This window comes from Macaca mulatta, chromosome 15 (genome assembly GCF_049350105.2).
Source record: "Macaca mulatta isolate MMU2019108-1 chromosome 15, T2T-MMU8v2.0, whole genome shotgun sequence".
NCBI classification, from domain to species: Eukaryota; Metazoa; Chordata; class Mammalia; order Primates; family Cercopithecidae; genus Macaca; species Macaca mulatta.
In genome coordinates, this window is record NC_133420.1 from 13793924 (window position 1) to 13813957 (window position 20034).

The following is a 20034-nucleotide window of genomic DNA, read 5'->3' on the forward strand; positions in this document are numbered from 1 at the left end:
GTCAAGACTCAGGGCAGGCAGAGGTCAGATGACAAAGGCCACCATAGTAGGAAGAACAGCCCAGAGTGCACGTACTGCCTCTGCTGGGGTTGAGATGACCTTTGACCCAACAAGGGAGACTCAAGCTGGGACTCACAAGCCAGCAGCAGCCCTGGGACGACCCCAGACCCACCAGCTCAAAGCATCTGATGCCAAGGAACCAAATGATCCAAAGGAAAGGGGCTGAGGAGGCCCTGGGCCAGCTTCCCTGTGCCCCCCTCCCTGCCACCCCAACCCCCTTGCTCCCCTCCACACCCCCACCACTGCAAAGCCAGTCCTCACCACTAGGTGCCCAGGGACAGGTAGAGCTGACTGGTGGTCTCCAGGAGCTGCTCTCTCCAGCACCTGGTCGGCCACCTCGCGGGCAAGGGAGAGCTGGAACTCGTGGTAGATGACACACTGGGTCTCGCTGGGCATGACGACGCTGTAGAAGTAGCACAGCCGCTGGACGGCCCGCAGCTGGCCTGGGCAGAAGACAAAATGGAAGACGTCAGCCTCCCAGCATCGAAGCGAGGCTGGCTGGGTTCAGAGGCCCCTGCTCTGTGCTTGTCTCTTTCACACCTCTGTGAACCTGGGCCCCATAGGCAGGGAGCCTGGGCTCAGACAGGCCATGCACCTGTGCAAGGGCAGGCGCCGAGCACACCGTGACATGGGCACAGCTTGGTGCACATGCTCATGGTACAGGCCGGCCTTCTTTACAACTCCCAGGGCCGAGGTCCTGGCCAGGCTCGGCCCCTGCACCAGGCCATCTATTTCTGCTTCACAAAGCCCCTCTGGCCAGGACCAGGGCCACCTTCAGCCTGAGATGATGAGACCAGGGACACAAGTAGCCCCTGTCGCAGATGGAACCCTGAGAGAGCAAAGCCAAGCATCACGTCTGCCACACACGGCATCATGTTGGGGGAATGGGGTTCAAAGCCGGCCCCTGGCATTTCCACACATGCTTCTCTCATGCAACAAGGCTCCAAACCCACAGGCTCACTGGCCTCTCCCAAAGCCAGGGCGCTGGGAACAGTGGAAAGCTTCTGATTTTCTAGTGTCAGAAACATTCCGAAGATTAACAAAGGAAACCAGGTATGCCGAACGGACATCTGTCACACACGCCCCCCAACAACAGCTGAATACACAGTCCTCTTGAGCGCCCATGGGACATTCCCCATGACAGACCATGTGCCAGGCCACAAAATGAGCCTCAGTGAAGGGAGAAGGACTGAGACCAAAGCAGAGGTGTTCTTCAGCTGTACTGGCACGAAACTGGAAATCGACAGTGAAGGAAACGTGGGAAATTCAAAAATATGTGAAAACTACACACTCCTAAACAACCAGTGAGTCAAAGAAGAGACCATCAGGGAAACTGAAAATTAATTTGAAAAGAATACAAACAAATGCACAGCCCGGGCCAGCACGGTGGCTCACACCTCTCATCCCAGCACTGTGGGAGGCCAAGGCGGGAGGATCGCTTGAGTCCAGGAGTTTGAGATCAGCCTGGGAAACATGGTGAAATCCTGTCTCTATAAAAAAAAAATACAAAAATTAGCCGGGTGTGGCGGTGCACATCTGTAATTCCAGCTACTCAGGAGGCTGAGGCATGAGAATGACTTGAACCTGGGTAGAAGTTGCAGTGAGCCAAGATTGCACCACTGCACCCCAGCCTGGGCAATAGAGCAAAACTTAAAAAAAAAAACAAAACACAGTGTATCAAAAACACCAAGATGTAGCTAAGGCAGTGCTGAAAGGGAAATTTATAACTGTAAATGTCTACATTCAAAGAAAGAAGAAAAATCTCAAATCAAAAGCCTAACTTTCCACCTTGAGAAACTAGAAAATGAACTAAACCCAAAGTGAATAAAAGGAAGAACATAATAAACGTGAGAGTGGAAATGGGAAGTAAAAATACAGAGAATGGAAAAACAAAAGAGATAATCAACAGAACCAAAAGTGGGTTTTTTGAAAATAATAACAAAATTGACAAACCTTTCACCAGACTGACCAAGAAAACAAAGACGGGACACAAACGACTAAAATCAGAGACTGAGCACCATGGCTCACGCCTGTCATCCCAGCACTTTGTGAGGCCGAGGGGGAAGGATCGCTGAGGCCAGCATTCAAGACCCCCTGGGAGAACATGATGAGACCCCATCTCTAATAAAAATAAATAAACAATTACAAACCCAAGTTTCTAAAATCAGAAATGAAAGAGGAAACATGATTGCCGACCTGACAGAAATAAAAGGATTCCATGAAAACACTACGAACAATTGTACACCAACAAACCAGACCATCTAGACACAACAGCCAAACTCTTAGAAGGACACAAACTACCGAAAGTGACTCAAAAATGATCCCAAGGAAGCATGTGGGGTGTCAGCCCCGCCCTCGGTCTCCCCGACCGTTCAGCTCAGGGTGGGGAGACAGGGAAGCATGATCCCCGTTCCCTGGCCTGCATTTCCAAGTCTGAATCCCGCAGCACCCAGGGGAGGGCCTCGTAGGAGGAGGTACCACAGGCTATTGTGCCAGGAGCCACCGGAGGCTGCAGTGGGGACTGGGGCGCTGGGTTCCTGGAGGGTCTCCTTCCAGTCACAGAATGTCCCTGGGGAAGAAGCCTGGGTCTGAACCCCCCAACCCTCCTTGGGCAGATGTGTGGGACCGGGGCCCCTTCACACGGTCCTTTCCAAAATCTCATCACTCCTAGGGCCAAGAGTGGGTGCCAGGCCTGTGCTGGGAAATGAGCAGATTCATATTTGGGCACAGCCCCTGGAGCTCTGGTCCAGGCCACAGGAGGCACCTCTGAGTGGTGTCACTATGCCATGACAAAGCACTGTAAGGCAGAGGGGACTCAACAGTATCCTCAACTTCCTCATCTATTCTCTGCGGCCTAGATTTCGGACAGCCCTGCCCAGCTACTGTCCATTCACTGCTCGGTCTGCACTGACTGTTCGATAGCACTCCATGGCTCCCCAGTGCTCTTGGGGAAAAGGCGAAGCCACAGCCTGAGGCCCCAGGCCCTGCTTAGCTCTCCAGAAGAGCTTCTCACCATCCAGCACCCAACCCACCCCCTCCCAACTCTGCACCTCCCTGCATAAGCCCTGTTCACTCACCCCCACTCACACTCCCACTCACTCACCACCACTCATACCCCACCCATCCCCACTCACACTCCCGCTCACTCACCACCACTCACACCCCACCCATCCTCGCTGACTCACCCCCACTCGCTCACCCCTGGGCCTTAACACAGGCTACACCACCAGCCCCTCATCCACACCTATTACTTGACTAAATCCTCTCAACCCTCTGGTCCCATACTAAAGAGGTTTCCCTAACCCGGGGCCAAGTTCTGCCCCGCCATCACGCCACTCACCCTTTTGTGGCTTCTCTGGCCTGAAGCTCACATTCCCACGCTCAGCACCTCCCTCCCAAGGACCCCACAAGCCCCTTTTGTGGGTGGGGCCTGGCACACTCAGCACGAGCTGCTTTTGCGTGAACTGCTCTGTGGCTTTGGCCAATCGCCCGCCCCTGTGTCCTCTGTGAAGTGGGATGACCGGTGCACAGGGTTGCCGAGATGCCAAGCAAACACAGGCACAAGAACTGGCATTCAGGGCCTGGCTCATGGAGGGGCCCCAAGTCCTAGCTCAGCACAACATGCCTTGATCCCAGGGTTATGTCTAGGGATTCCCAGCACGCAGGACTTTCCGTGCTCAAGGCAGGATGGTCCCTGGGCAAACCAGGAAGAGCTGCCTGCCTCAGTAGGGTACAGAGGGGCTGGCCATACATGGGAACGGCCTGTCTCCAGGGCGTTTGCCAACATCTGCTGCTGGCCATAACTCAGCGCTTTCGATGGTGGAAAAACCACCACTTGTTTCCGAATCACAAACCCCAGGTGTGCCCTGACCCAAGTGGCCCCAGAAGGCGCACAGGAGGAACTGGGGCACTCACTCTCCACGTGGTCCATCTCCACGGCGACCAGAAGGGCCCACTCGTGGTAGCCCTTGCACTGCTGGGCCGGGCCCTGGCGGGTGAAGAGGTAGCCCAGGAGTATGTGGGTGAAGTCCCGGCCACACTCCCCAAACGGAAGCCTCGAGAACAGAAGTACAGCCTCCAGGAGGTAGTGCTGGGCCAGACTGCTGGCACCCGCGTGCAGGCACAAGGTCCCAAAGCTGGCCAGCACCACTGCCTGGTTCCTCCGCTGGCCCAGGTGCCAAGCCACCCGTAGGGCGTGGTAGTAGCCCTCGGCTGCCTGCCTCGTCTGGCCCGTCCTCTTCAGAGCCACGGCCACCAATGTTGGCAATCACACCCTCCTGGTCCTCGCTGACCACCACTGCATCCTGGACAGACTGCAGGATGTTCAGGGCCACCAGGCTCTGCCTATGAAGCACATGCAGCCAGGCCAGGGCCACCAGGAAGTCCACGATGGCACGTACTACGGCAACAGCACTGGCTTCCACCGCCTGCGTCATGAAGGTGATGGCTGGGCCATGGTAGCCATGGTGGCTGTACGGTTGGGCCAGGCTGGCGTGGAGAAGGCCGCGCAGCGCCTGGCCTGTGCCCGGGGTTAGGGAGGCCAGCGCTCGCCTGAGGTAGTGGGAAGTCTGGGTGGGGAGGTTCTGGGGCTGGAGGGCGTTCTGGAGCACCAGGTTCACGTTCCTCAGCGAACCAGCCAGCGAGTCCTGTGTCCTCAATGAGGCCACCTTGACACAGCTCAGCACCAGGTGGGGCAGGCACTCGCGGCTGTAGATGTCAGCCAGGAGTAGGCAGCAGTCTGAGAGCCACGCAGCGTCTGGGGCTCCCAAGTCCCTGTGCAAAAACAACAGCTGCTCTAGGAAGGGCAGGGCCTCCTCAGGCTGCTTGAGGTGCACGTGGTGCCTGGCCAGCAGGAAGCAGGCCCGGGCCTAGGCCTGCTGGCTCTGGCCACCCACCGCCCACTGCAGCACCAGCTGCAGGACCTCCCCGTCCGCCTCGGTGCTACAGATGTGGCCAGGCGTCCCCAGGAGCAGGGCCATGGCTTTGGGAACCACCTGTGCACACTTCTCCTGGTTCTGCTTCCAGTAAATGCTGGCCAGGTTGGCGTAAACAGCCACCACCAGGAACAGGTCCCCGAAGCTGCCCTCCAGGGCCCCCAGTGTTTCCTCCAAGTACACCCGGGCCTGGGACAGCTTGAGCCTCCTGCTGCACAGCCGCCCCAGAAGGAAGCAGAGCCTGGCCAGGGCCATGAGGAGGCCACCTTTCTTGGCCGCCCCTCGGGCCTGTGCCAGGCACCCAGTCAGCTCCTCCTCGTCGCTAAAGCTGCTGAGCATGCTGCTCAGCCATGGCAGCGCCAGGTTGTACAGGCCACAGAAGCTGGCCTTGAATCCAGAGCTGTTCAGGAACAGCAGCAGTGAGCTCATGGCCTCTGGATCCTCCCAGTTGTCCTCAGCTTCCAAGCAGAAGGAGGGCTCCTCGGGGTCCTGCAAGCTCACGTTGCTGGATGCTACACAGAGACCCCAGGACGCTGGCTCCTGGGGGCAGCCTGGGCAGGTCTTGCATTGTTCCAGAACATTCTTCACCTTCGGCAGGGTCTCCTGTGGCTCCAGGCCCAGGCAAGGTGGAGGTATTTCTGCAAGTCACAAAAACACTTAGACAGATTAGAGTCCAACAGTGAGTCCTTGGTCCACTTGGGGCAGGATCCCCGCATTCCCGTCCTCTGTGTCCCTGGCGCAGCTTGCCATGAGCCCTTGAGAATTATGCCCAATGCAAACCCAGGGTCTGGAGCACGTATGAACTCCGGGGACACAGAGAACACGCAGGCCCGTGGCCCCGCTACAAAATCACCTACAAAATCACTCTCCTACAAAATTGACTCTCCTACAAAATCACCCTCCTGTCCTGCTTTGTCGCCCACCTGATAGCATGGTTTTAGGAGACTATGCCAGCTCAGTGATCCCTCAGAGACTCCTTTCCCTTTAGATACAATCAAAGCCTTCTAACTGGACCCATGTATATGCAGCACTACAACTACAAATTTAACTTTTGTCAGCATATTGGGCCCCCCGGTGGGGTACAGGAATCCATGAAATCCTCAACAGTCAATCAGAGCTATTGATCAGCTCAAAAGATGCTATGCAAAATTGGTAAAGCCACCGACGGCACAGGACAGGGGTGTTGTACCCATGTACCCAGCTCCGTGCAGGGAAACGGACCATCCCTGCAGGAAGGATGGCAAAGCTTCCAGGCCCCTGTGACCACCTTCACCTTGGATGGTCTGAAAACCTGAAGCCCACGGTTCCTAAAGGGTTAACAAAGGCCAGACTGCTCAAGCAGCCCACTGGTGCCTGCTGGCTTTGGTGGATTCCTAGCCAAAGCCCCCTCCCAGAGGTGAGCAAACAAGCGCATTTCCTGTTGGAAAACCTGGGATGAAAGCAGGCATTAATGGGAAGGAAAAAACTAGATTTAAACAGACTCTCTATTTCAAGCTCACATGTAAAAACTATTTTCAATACAAACTGTCTCCTTATTCAACTGTAAAGCCTTGGAATTAAAAAAATAAATAAATATGATTTAGAGACTAATGTGACTTGACAACACTAGATTAGCTAAGAAATCTTCCCGACCCGGCAGAGGCACACAGCCCCTCCCAGCCACTACCCTGGCCTCCGGGGCAGCTGCAGAGCCACGTGCCTTTGCTCCAGAGACTTTGGCAGAGGGTGGAACCACCCCCTCCCCAAGGCAAACCTACAACAGCCTTCCCTTCCGCACTGGCTTCCCGGGCCTCCTCTGGGACCTTGTGCCTGCATCCCAAATGTACTGGGATGGATCCCATTCCCAGGGAACTTCCAAGGGCCCTTGGTGCATCCACATCACCAAGCTGTCCACGTGCGGACCCTGTGTGAGGGGAAGAGACAGAGCCGCAGAGGGGAGACGGGAGAGCCTCCCTGAATCAGCCCCTCAGGAAGGAGCAGACCCTTCAGGGACCTCAGTTGAGGCCCCTGCAACCTAAGGCTCTGAATTCTGCTCCCCGCTGAGAGCTGTGTGGCCTCCCATCTCTGAGGCAGAGCACAGGGTGAACTGCAGCTTCTCCAGATCATGAAAAAGGAACCCACAGCTACATGTGGGCCCCAGCAGTGGAAAGGATGCCCCACCTCGGTCGGGGACCAGGCGGGGGTCAGCACGTTCATTGGAAGAAGTGTGGGACCCCACAGCCTCCAGTGCCAGAGTAGACAGGAGGTTCAGGCCCACCTCAAGCGATGTCCCTCAAGTCCCCGGCCCACACCACAGAGGTGTGACAGCCGCATCCAATGCCCACCGTACTCACCTCTGTCCCCTCCCCCGGCGTTACTCCAAGGCCCAGCTCATAACCAGAGGAAGCCTGAGCCACTGGCAAAACCTACCTTGTTCCTGCGGCTGCTCGGTCTCAGCTTCCTCTACTGAGTCTGCCAAGGGAGAAAAGAGAAGCAATGAACACCCCCAGCCAGCACCTCTGGTCCTATGTCAGGTTGAGCTGGTGTCGGTGTTGCAGGGTGAGAGCATTGCAGGGTGCAGGGGTTGAAAGTCATATCATCCTCTTCCCACCTGGATCATGGGAACAACATCACTGTGCGGTGTACACTTTCTGCGATATTGGGAGTAATATCGTCTTCTGTGCCTTGGAATATTAAGGACAATATCATGGGGGGGCGTGTACATCTTCTGCAATATTGGGAATAATATTATCCTCTCTCCCCCTGCATACTAGGAAAGATATCACAGAGTACGTGTTCACCTCCTGCGATATGGGGATTAATACCATCTTCTCCCCTTCCAGATATCAGGAAGAGTATCACACGGCGGTGTACGGTGTCTGCAATACTAGGAGTAATATCAACCTCTCAGCCTTGGAATATTAAGAAGAATATCACAGGGTGGATGTACACCCCCTGCCATATTGGGAGTAACATCAGCCTCTCCTCTCCATGGATATTAGGAACAATATCCCAGGCTGGGTGTACGCCTCCTGCTCTATGGGGAGTCATATCATCCTCTCCCTTCCAGGATATTAATAACAATATCACAGGGTGGGTGAACACAGCCTGCGATACTAGAATTTTTATCATCCTCTCCCCATCCGGATACTAGGAACCATATCACAGAAGAGCTGTACCCTCCCTGCGATATTGGGAGTAATATCATATGCTTCTTCTGTGAATATTAGGAGCAATATCACCGGGTGGCTGTCCATTCATTGTTATGTTGGGAGTCATGTCATATTCTACCCCTCTCAATACTAGGATCAGTGTCACAGGGTGAGTGTACACCTACTGTGGTATTAAAACTAAAATCATGCTCTCTGTCCCTAGATATTAGGAACAACATCACAGGTAGGTGTTCACCCCCTGCAGTATTAGAAGCAATAATATGATTAATTAGTAAACATCAATCATCGATTTTAATAATTATCAGGCTAGTCTCGAACTCTTGACCTCAGGTGATCTGCCCGCCTCAGCCTCCCGAAGTGCTGGAATTACAGGCGTGAGCCACGGTGCCCAGCCAACACTTCTTGACATCCCTTTTTGGACCTCAAATTTAGCATGCCAAAAACACACTTTTGATTCCCCCTGCTATAACCCACTCCTCCCATAGTCTTCCCGATCCCAATAACAGCATCTCTAGTCTTCCAGTTACTCAGGCCAAAATCCTTGACATCATCCTTAAAACTTCTTTTTCTCTCTCTTGTCATCCAACCCATTTAAACTCTCCTTTCAAAATATATGCCAGACCTAACCACTTCCCACCTTCCTCAACATTTCCAACCAGGTCCAGCCCTCATCATAGCGCTCTGGGTTACTGCAAAAGCCTCCCAATCGCCAGGCACAGTGGCTCATGCCTATAATCCCAGCACTTTGGTAGGCCAAGGCAGGTGGATCATCAGAGGTCAGGAGCTCAAGACTAGCCTGACCAACATGGTGAAACCCCTCTACTAAAAATATAAAAAATTAGCCGAGCATGGTGGTGGGCGCCTGTAATCCCAGCTATTCGGGAGGCTGAAGCAGGAGAATCACTTGAACTCAGAAGGCAGAGGTTAGAGTGAGCCGAGATTGTGCCATTGCACTCCAGCTTGGATGACAAGAGCGAAACTCCATCTTAGAAGGTTAAAAAAAAAAAAAGCCTCCTAACCCACCTCTCTCCTTCCGCCTTTCACCCTGCTCTGCATTCTACCTTCCACTCTCAAACATTTCAGAAAAAAAAAAATTATATCCACAGAGAGAGAAAGTACAAATGGGGTGAAATGTTTGGGGAATCTGAGGGAAGAGTATATGGGAATTCTCTGTACTATTTTTGCAACTTTTCCATAAGTCAGAATTATTTGGAATTCAAGAGTTAAACAAAGAAAAAAAAACACACTATCTCCCTTTGCGAATCCATCCTGTCTTTCCCCTGGCAACTTAAGGACGCTCTCAACTAACACATCTATTTTTTCATGAACACTAAAAGAACCCTTGCCGAGTTTCGACTTTCTGTGCTTGGCAGTAGAAGTGTGTGTGTGTGTGTGTGTGTGTGTGTGTATATATGTGTATGGTGTGTATGTATATATAGAGAGGGAGAAATATATATGTGTGTACATATATCAATATATATTGTATATTTAAAATGGTAATGTGTATATATATAAATATATGTGTGTGTGTAGATATATATAATATATACCCCATAGCCTGTCCTTAACCAGTTCTAAACTTAGTCGGAAAAACACATACCTAAGCAGAGAATTTCAAAATAATATGATGAATATTTTGATAGAGGGATGTGTTGCTATGGAACACGCTGCTAAGACACAAAACCTCCTAGATGGGACAATGAATGAACGAAGTTTTGCACCTATAGGCACCCCCTCTGATATCCCCTCAAACGTTTATAGTTATATGCATTTGCTTCCCCCAGGACCCCTATTTCATAAGGGTTAGTCCTAGAGCCTAGCAAGTTCCTACTACAGCTGGCACACATATGCCATTCAAGAAACAGTGGCGGAGTGAATGACGAGTTAAGAACCATTTGTCAGCCAGTTCTCAGTAATACAACATGCACTGGTATGCAAATTATATTTTTGTTGAAAACAACTGCAGGATCACAAATTATCTTTCCAGAGAAATCAAACCTCAAAAGCTTCTTTACCCTACTAAAGCACGTTATAAGAAGCTCCCCTTATATAAAAGAAAACCTCATTCGTTATCAATGGCATGTAAACCTAATAGGCCTTCACCTCTGATGACATCTCTTCCATCCCCAGGAGTAGATAAAGGAGGTTCCGGAAATCCTGGTAGTTGTGAAGGTGGCTCCCAGCTCTGACAGTCTTGAACCCTGCGGGCGCGGAGGTCACACAGCAGAACAACAACAGAGGGAAGCATCATCAGGCTTCGAGTATGTTTGAACCACAGATGACAAATAGGCTGCAGCCAACTGAAAACACCAGAGATTCATGGTGGCCACCTGAGGGGTTGTGCTCTTAAAAAATAAATAAATAAATAAAAATTAAAAAATTAAAAAAGGAAGGGGTCAAGAATCCATCAGGTCTGACTGAGACGTGTATCAGTGACTAACACCCCGTATGGCAAAAGTACTGCGGTGCGCTTTGGGTACTCACAGCTTCAGCAGTATTCAAAGGCGTGTGCTTCCCTAAGACTAAGCCACGGGAATACCCCCAGCAACACTGCCAGGAGAAACGTCTCACGTGGATTTGGCTAGAAATACAGTTGTCTTTAACAAATTAACACTGAATAAATCCTGACTTATTAGAGCCTGCGAGGAGGACATTCTCAGTGATAACGGTTATCACTACAATCTCCAAACATCTGCGATCCTGCAGGGAGGAACTGTGACAGCGCAGGCGACATGTCCAGAATGCTTCCCAGACTGCCTGTTACAGAATAAAAGAAATAAACCCCCCCCCCAAGAATGTCTTCACACACATTTAACCAGTTGTTCCTTTGTGTGCATCTCTGTGCTAAAATGGCCATTCTTCCCCACAGCCTGAAGTCATATGCTAAAATAAATGAGACTCACATGAAGCCAGAACCATGCAGATGCCAAGGAAACCAACACAAATGAAATGGGCTGGAGAGTGTGGCCAGGAGGATGGTAGTTCCCAGGAAGCAATTACTTCATCTCTGCCCATGAAGCGGGCAGTTGTCACTGTCCCCCAGGCCCACACCAGACACTCGAAGTAGGTTCTAACCAAACTACCTCCAACAATCAACGTAAATACACCACACAATTGGCTTCTGAAAGGACACCTTGCCACCAACAAGAAACTGTAAGCACAACTTTGACAAACTGTGCAACTAAAAACCTTGGAAAAGGATAAACACTGCCACATTTTGACTCAAATACTGTTACGTGGTAGCACTGCAATAATTCACTGAAACAGAAGAATGAATGAGGAATACGTTTATATAGGAATCAGAGGAAGCATGACTAATCATTTAAAGAAATAGGTCAAGAAACTGTTAGGTTCAAATGCTACCGTGAGACACTGTCAAGGCCTTAGGCAAATTCACTTCTCTTGGTCCTGTTTCTAGGTTCATCAAAAATCAGCTTTGGACTAGGGAATCTGTTGCTTCCCAAAGCCTTCCTTCTGTGATTTCAGCCCAGATTTTAGGACTGCTCTTCCACTTGGTATATGAAAGCACTTTCTATGTAGAATAGCAAGAGTACATTTCTGTATTGAATGTGGTTTGGGACCTACTCTATGAGGCAGAATATCATCATGGAACTTTAAGCATGATGCCAAGGCGCACTCTAGATAAGGATAACACATAAGATGTGGCCATACACCTGTGCGTGCCTGGCAGGGAGATGGAGAAGTCTCATTTAATGAAGCCGGGATGCCTGTTGCACTTGAACATCCTCAGTCCACCTCAAGTTCACAACGTCCTTCTGACATGAAACCACAGGTATCACATACTTTTCCATACTTTCCACCCAAGATTAAAATATGCAGAGCACCGTGATAAAGATGCCTCCATTCCCAGCATGTGGGCTCTCATTCTGTAGAATTACATACTTTCGGTGCAAAATGGTGACCAGGTTGCAGCGGCAAGCAAGACTGGGCTCCGTGGGAACAGCAGGCCCTGCAGGAGCCACCATGCCTGTCGCCACAGTCTGATGCAGCTGCAGAGAAGCTGTGGCTGAGGCCATTCACTTTGTGAGAGAACCGCACAGGAGCGACAAGGTAGGGAAGGTCAGGAAGAGGACAATGTCTTGCTTCTGAGACCAAGCCAAGCCATCGCATCCCCTGTGACTTGCATGTATACACCCAGATGACCTGAAGTAACTGAAGAATCACAAAAGAAGTGCAAATGCCCTGTCCCACCTTAACTGATGACATTCTACCACAAAAGAAGTGAAAATGACCGGTTCTTGCCTTAAGCGATTATATTATCTTGTGAAATTCCTTTTCCTGGCTCATCCTGGCTCAAAAAGCTCCCCCGCTGAGCACCTTGTGACCCCCACTCCTGCCCACCAAAGAACAACCCCCTCCTTTGACTGTAATTTTCGTTTACCTATCCAAATCCTATCACACGGCCCCACCCTTATCTCCCTTCCCTGACTCTCTCGGACTCAGCCCGCCTGCACCCAGGTGATTAAAAAACTTTATTGTTCACACAAAGCCTGTTTGGTGGTCTCCTCACACGGACGTGCATGACAGGCAGGTGCAGAGCCAGGGAAGGACCTGTGATGAGAACAGAAAGGAATGCGTCTCCCTGTACACACACTCGGATTTTATGACAATGTGCGCAGGGGGCTGAACTGGATGCCTGAGAACATTCCTAAAAGTTCTTTTGCAGATTTTCTAAATATTGGTGTAAAATCTGAACTCAGACAAAATTTTTTTAAATCACTTCAATCAACATCTTTGTCTAGTGCTCAGCATCATGTCTACAGGATCATCTAGAAAACCAACTTCTGTTCTAAGGCTCACATCCTCCTATAAAGTCCCAGGGATTTTACAAGGGAATGCACCTCTCATTCGCATCAAGAACACACACAGCTACCATCCAAGAAATGCTTAATTTGCTTATATAATTTTTTAAACACCCAGATTTGAAATACAATAGAGAAGATAATTTTTTGATAGCTCTGCTTTCCAACTGCGAACTGCGGGTGGAGAAAATAACCTGCCATGATTTCTAACCAGTCAACAACCTGTCTTCCCTGGCTGCAGTAGGAGCAATCTTTCTGAGCTCAGGATGAAAAAGAACCCAGTTGGTTAGGGGACAGACAATCATCAGTTCTCAGCGGGCTTCCCCGGTCCCAAATCCCCATGTGATACGTGGAAGTAAAAAGCTATCCATGACCAAGCATCTGAACACTTATCCCACCTCACCATCTGATTCTCCTGCCATGCAAATTTAAAATTAATAAGCCTGTTATTGGAGAACAGAGTTGGTGCTGCATCTGTCTTCCTAAAATTATGGATAATTACCAGCCCACAATAGCTTCTAATCAGATTTGAGTAGTCCCTTAGACAGGAAGCTAAAGTGCCTCAGCCCTAAACTGAGAAGCAAAAAGAAACTGAAATGCTCTAGGTTTGATTATTTCCCCCTTGTTCTAAAGTTGCTGTTCCCGAATCTCCTTCTAATGTCTTGTTTATAAAATGTATGAGAAACAGGGAAATTTAAAGACATGATAGAAATGGCCACTTTTTCTAAGTACAAACTTTGTGAACATTATTTTCAGCTGCTGGGCTTTTTCTCCACATACTGTGAGCCTGGAGAACATTTTCTCCCTCGTGGTTACACATTCAGAGTCAGGGAAAGTGGCTTTAGCAGTAAAGAGGGGAGTGCAGTGAGAAGTGACCGGACACTGAGAAGGGCAGACAGGGACTCTATCTCGGTGGCCTGCAGCACTCCTGGGCCTTGGCCTTTATTTTTCTATCTGTACAAGGGATCTAAAGGCCCGTGATTCTAGGCCACGACAGCTCTTCATACACACATACGCGAACATCACTGTGAAAAGCTGTGACACTTGGCTGATTTTCTGAAGAAATTATCTTGTATCATTTCTACTCAAGTACTCCACCTCTTTCCAGACAAGTATCTGAGGATCATGGGCTATCCCACAGCCATGTGTGTAACCTCTCCTGCTTATGATCCCTGTACACATAGCATTTTCCAAAAGCATTTGGTGTGAAGGGACAGAAGAAAGAAGAATAAGGTTCTTTCAGCCCATTCATTCATTCATTCAACAAATATTGACTATCTATGTGCCAGGCACTGGTGATATAACAGGGAACACATATTTTTCTAGGTAGAGACAGACTATCAAAAAGAATGTTAAAGAGTGATCAATACTGTAGAGGAAAATACACCAGGAAACAGGAAAGAAGAATACCCCTAGCCACCCTACACTGGGGTGATGCTAGCGTTACAAAATGGAAACAGCGGCCAGGCGCGGTGGCTAACACCTGTATTCTCAGCTCTTTGGGAGACTGAGACAGGCAGATCACCTGAGTTCAGGAGTTCAAGATCAGCCTGACCAACACGGAGAAACACTGTCTCTACTAAAAACATAAAAATTAGCTGGACGTGGTGGCACACGCCTGTAATCCCAGTTACTCAGGAAGCTAAGGCACAAGAATCACTTGAACCTGGGAGGCAGAGTTTGGAGTGAGCCGAGATCACGCCACTGCACTCCAGCCTGGGTGACAGAGGAAGGATCTGTCTCAAAAAAAAATAAATAAATAAATAAAAATAAAATGTAAACAGAGAATAAGATACCAAAAGAAAGAACATGAACGATTAATTGTAACGAAAGCCTTTGTAAGCTGATACTTTCCTTCCTGGATCCTTGTCTCTTACAAATGGAAAAAAAGGGCAGGCAGGGGGTAGCATCAAAATGATGTTTTAAGATGGCTTCGGGTTTCAGATGTCTGACAGCCATACTCATGTACTTCAAGGAAAAAGTTCTAGCTCTAGAAGCCATCTGGGCAATGGTTTAATGCCTTTTTTCTTTTTTCCAGAGAGTTTTAAAATACAGGAAAACGTGTGTGTTTATTTGGCTGCTCTGTGCCCGCACACGTGCAAACTGTGCTAACAGGTTTTTCCATGTTTTGCTGAATTTGCCAGCTTGCCATAAACAGGCTTCCATGTCTTAATTGTCTATAAAGAGCACAGACACACAAAAATACAGATCAAGACTGGGACAGACACGTCCTTTGTTCTTTGAGTAAATACTGCCAATGCCCAAAATACTTTCTCCATCACACTATCAATAAGGAATTCAAGTTCCTTCCAATACCATGAGTAACGTCAGTGATAGGCTATGTTTAGCCATAATGACCCATTAGCATTCTTTTTCCTCTAAAATGTTGAAATAATAACATTGAGTGTGCACTCACGAGGTACCAGGCTCTGAGTTTGATCTCATTTGGTTCTCGTTGAAATCCTGTAAGATCAGTACCATATTCTCTCATTTTTCATAGATGAGGAAACTAAGGCAGAGAAAGGCTAAGTAAGTTGTCCATGGTCACAGGTATTTAGGAACTCTTCTCCAAACTTTCAAAAGTTAACTACTGCCACTATTACACATGGTTTTTGTTTGTTTTTGTTTTTTTTTTGAGATAAGGTCTTGCTCTGACCGGGCTGGAGTGCAGTGGCGTGATGATGGTTCACTGCAGCCTCCACTTCCCAGGCTCAAGTGATTCTCGCACCTCAGCCTCTCCAGTAGCTGGGATTACAGGCATGAGTGACCACACCTGGCTAATTTTTTAATTTTTATTTTTTGTAGGGATGGGCTTTCACCATGTGGCCCAGACTGGTTCCAAACTCTGGGCTCAAGAGATTCTCCCAGGTCGGCCTCCCAAAGTGCTGGGATTACAGGTGTAAGCCACTGTGCACAGCGCTACACATGTGACTTATACAAAGTCAGAGCAGTGAGCAGAAAGAGAACAGAGACTTCAGCGAGTCTCCTGGCTGTGGCAACGCCATATCCCTCCTCCATACCGTAATGTGTCTACACCCACCAAGCTCCTAGACGTTGAAGGCAGGCCAGCTCAGAGACGAAACAGCAGTCAAGAAAGAGAAGATGCAGACATGCGTCTTGATTTCAGCTCGAGCGTGCCTCTCTGCCCTGCAGCTGCACAGGCAGAAACCAGGGGCCGTGAGTCTCAGGCAGTGTGTTTGGTTCCTGGCTGGTTATCTTTTGGGAGACCATCCCATACAATTAGTGTTACACTTCTCAAAAAGGAAGTGTGAGTTTTATAGAAAAATCGATTCCATTTGGGAGAAAGGCCTAATAAAACCACAAAAGGATAGCACATTCATACAACAACAAATTCAATTCATCTGTCACAAACTGAAATCCCAAAGCCCTCTGGGCACACAGCTGTTTTTCTGAGCTGAAATTCAACTCCAGTTGAGAAACAGGTCAACTTTTCTAAAAAGATTCTTTTTCACATGCCTTCAATAAAAATTCCTTTCCCTCATTTGTCATTTTCCAGATTTAATGACTCTGTTGGCCTTTCTCTCATTTAGGCCATGAACACTGACTGCATGTCTAATACGGCCAGGACTCCAAGGGAGGCACCCTAGGGAACACAGATGACCGCAGCACAGCGACAACCTCAAGGAGCACACACGGGGAAGGCAAGATGATACAATCGCAGCCTTCACACAGAAAAGAACTTGGCATCCATACCCCGTCCCATTTCTAGAAAACAACGATGCTGACTTAGGAACATTTACCGAACAGCCTGCAGTGTGGAGGCAGGCACGAGGAGGCTCCATGCGGGGAAGAGCACCTTCAGAAGGGGGCGTGCAAGCAACATGGAGGCAGGAGACGTCCCCATGCACAAGGGCCAGCCTGGGGGCCTGCAGAAATGCCCATGCATCTGGGAAGAGGGAGAGAGGACAAGATACTTAAATGCTCCAAAACGAATAGAAGCCTCCCAAGAACCTCCCCCGAAATGGGGCAGGGATTTACAAAAGACCAAACCGAGCATGCGCAGTTACCTGAACATAGCGCCACCAGAGCGAGCTATCAAGGAAGAAACAGGGTCACTAGAAGCCCGAGCCTCTACTCCCAGCTCTGCGACTCATTCACCCGATGACCTTGGTGAAGGCTCTTAGCTTCTGTGAGCCACAAGAGAATCACGGGAAAACAGAAGATATGAAAGTGCTCTACCTTTTTCACAGAACTGCTGAGGGAATAAAATCAGATAACGGATTTTAAAATTCTCTGTGAATTACAAAGCAAAATGCAACCGTATGAAATCATTCTTAGCATTAATAACAGCACTGTAAAATTAAGAGAAGAGTTAAGACCACAGCATTTTCCATTCCCCGACTCCCGAAACAAATAGTGAGTCCAGCCAATGTATTTGGGCAACCCCAGTATCTAGGCTTTGAGAGTCTCAAACAGCTCATGAACTCTGACAGTATCACTCCAGCCCAGTGCTCATTAAGTTCTCCAAGACAGCCAACTGACATAAAATACTACAGCTTTTTCAGCTGGGCTTGAAGCCCTCCAAGCTCACAGCACAGCTGAACAATGAAGAAGAGGTTTTCTGCCACTAGACTCAAAAGTTGGCTTTCGTAGATTCTCATAGAAAGAACATTCAAGGCCAGGCATGGCGGCGCATGCCTGTAATCCCAGCAATTTGGGAAGCCGAGGCAGGAAGATCACCTGAGGTCAGAAGTTCAAGAACAGCCTGGCCAATATGACAAAGCCCCATCTGTACTAAAACTACAAAAATTAGCGGGCATGCTGGCGGGCACCTGTAATTCCAGCTACACAGGAGGCTGAGGCAGGAAAATCCCTTGAACTCAGGAGGTCGAGGTTGCAGTGAGCTGAGATCACGCCACTGGACTCCAGCCTGGGTGACAAGAGCGAAAGTCCATCTCAAAGAAAAAAAAAAAAAAAAAAGAAAGAGCATTCTCTTTTGCTGATGTTAAATTTCCTGTGCTTAACACAGAGAAATCATACAACACTGAAATCCCGAAAAACATATCATAAAAAGCATTTAGTGACTAAAGACATTCAATATAACCTGTAACAGTGAGTTCCCCTCCTCTTTCCAGCCAGCTCCACTAACACTGTGACCCTTAACAATGTTTTCACGAACAAAGAGGAAAATTAATAGGACCGCTTACCCCTCTCAGCTGACAGCTAAACCACTGTTTCTCCCTGGGCTCACTAAAGATGACCTTTACCCAAAACCAGGCTGCAACGACCCTGTAGATGTTGACTAACAATTTCAAAATTCCCGTATTCTTTGTCCACTCCTAAGGAAGATGAACTGAAGCCAGGTGTCTCCAAGTCAGAACTAACAGAGGCCTTAAACATCAGATGGCCCATTCCCTTCTTTGACAACCGGGGGATCTAAAGCTGAGCTTATGGAAGAAAACAGCCTGTTTAGTAACAAAGCGAAAACCAAACCCTAGTCACCCAGCCTCTGGTCCGGAACTCCTGCAACAACCCAGCACCCATACAGGATGAGTCTCCCTAACCAGAAACTCTGAAATCCACAACTTTTGAGTGTCGACGTGACGCTCAACGAAATGTTCATTGGAACAGCTCAGACTCTGGATTTTTGAATTCAGGATGCTCAACCAACAAGTATAATACAAATATTCAAAAATCCAAAAATGTAAAGAAATCTGAGACACTTCTGGTTCCAAGCAGTTTGGATGAGGGATATTCAACGTGCATTTTTTTTTCCTCTAATGAAGGAAATTAAAAACGAGGCCCAAGCAAAGTCATTCAATCCATACTAAAGTCATTCAATAGTTTAATTAGTACCCATTTAAAGTGATGTTCTACCCGCAGATATTTAAAAGGATGAATACATACATGCCTATAATTCCAGAACTTTGGAAGGCCAAGGTGGGAGGATCACCTGATGTCAGGAGTCCAAGACCAGCCCGGTCAGCATGGTGAAACTCCATTTCTACTATAAATGCAAAAATTAGCCAGGCGTGGTGGCGCACACCTGTTATCCCAGCTACTCGGGAGGCTGAGGCACGAGAATTGCTTGAACCTGGGGGAAGCACGTTGCAGTGAGCCGAGATCACACCACTGTACTCCAACCTGGACCACAGAGCAAGACTCTGTCTCAAAAAAAAAAAAAAAAAAAGAAAATTTAAATTGTGTTTTCACATGGAGCCCATGTTCCCAGAACACAAACCCTGCTCTGTGCTCCAAGGGCACACAGGGTGCCCCTTTATCTTAATGCTCACCATATTCCATGGCAGCCATTGGCACATGCCCGTCCATCACACTAGACTTCCTGTGCATGAGTTAGGGATCATATATTATTACCTTTCTGTCTCCAATGTCTGGCCTAGAAGACACTCAGTAAATGATTCCTGAACTAAGTCAGTTACTAAGATATGTTAAACTTGTATTAACAAAATTGATTTAATAAGTTTGCCAATGCAGCGTTCATACCACACAGCTTAAATCTCAACCTGCGGATTTATCTTGTGTTCTGCTAAATTATCACCTATTAACATTCAGGAAGCACCTAGTATGTGCTAGGCATTACTAATTGCTGGGGACCTAGCAGTGACAAAACAACATTCCTTGTTCAAAGACAAGTTCTAGTATAAAGAGGAATAGAAGGAACAGGCTAGATTGATGAGAGAGCTAAGAAAAGGACAGGCTGCCATGGGAAGCACCTGGTCTTTTCTGGATGGTACACAGTTAACAAAGTCTGAGTGCTTCGTATAGCGTAAGATCATCTCCTCCAAAGAAGCGAATGCAGCTTTGATTCCCCAGTACCAGAAGTCACCATAAAGGTGTGCACAGCCACATGCTTAGTGTAGGAAGTGAAACCAAACGAACAAACAAAGCTCCAACTTCCAGAGGCAATGGTCCAATTATGAAATCCTCTGGCTACGTTCAATTGAAATTCAAGGTATTCAAGAGGCCAATATTTAAGGGATAAATTAACCCAACCACTTAAAACTAAAGTAGTCAAGGGGTAAAGGTATAGTATCTTTTACAAATTTATTAGCTCTTAATATTTACATTTAAATATGACGACGA

At 48.5% G+C, this 20034-nt stretch overlaps 1 protein-coding gene across 1 annotated transcript; it reads right to left on the bottom strand.

Annotated features, from left to right (window-relative positions):
- Positions 1-323: 323 nt before the first annotated feature.
- LOC114675803 (SH3 domain and tetratricopeptide repeat-containing protein 1-like) lies at positions 324-15450 on the bottom strand. The gene is given in 6 exon segments (XM_077966405.1): positions 324-374; positions 376-503; positions 3976-4318; positions 4320-5632; positions 7404-7445; positions 15393-15450. Coding segments are annotated over 6 exon segments (1935 nt in total).
- Between the last annotated feature and the right edge of the window lie 4584 nt (positions 15451-20034).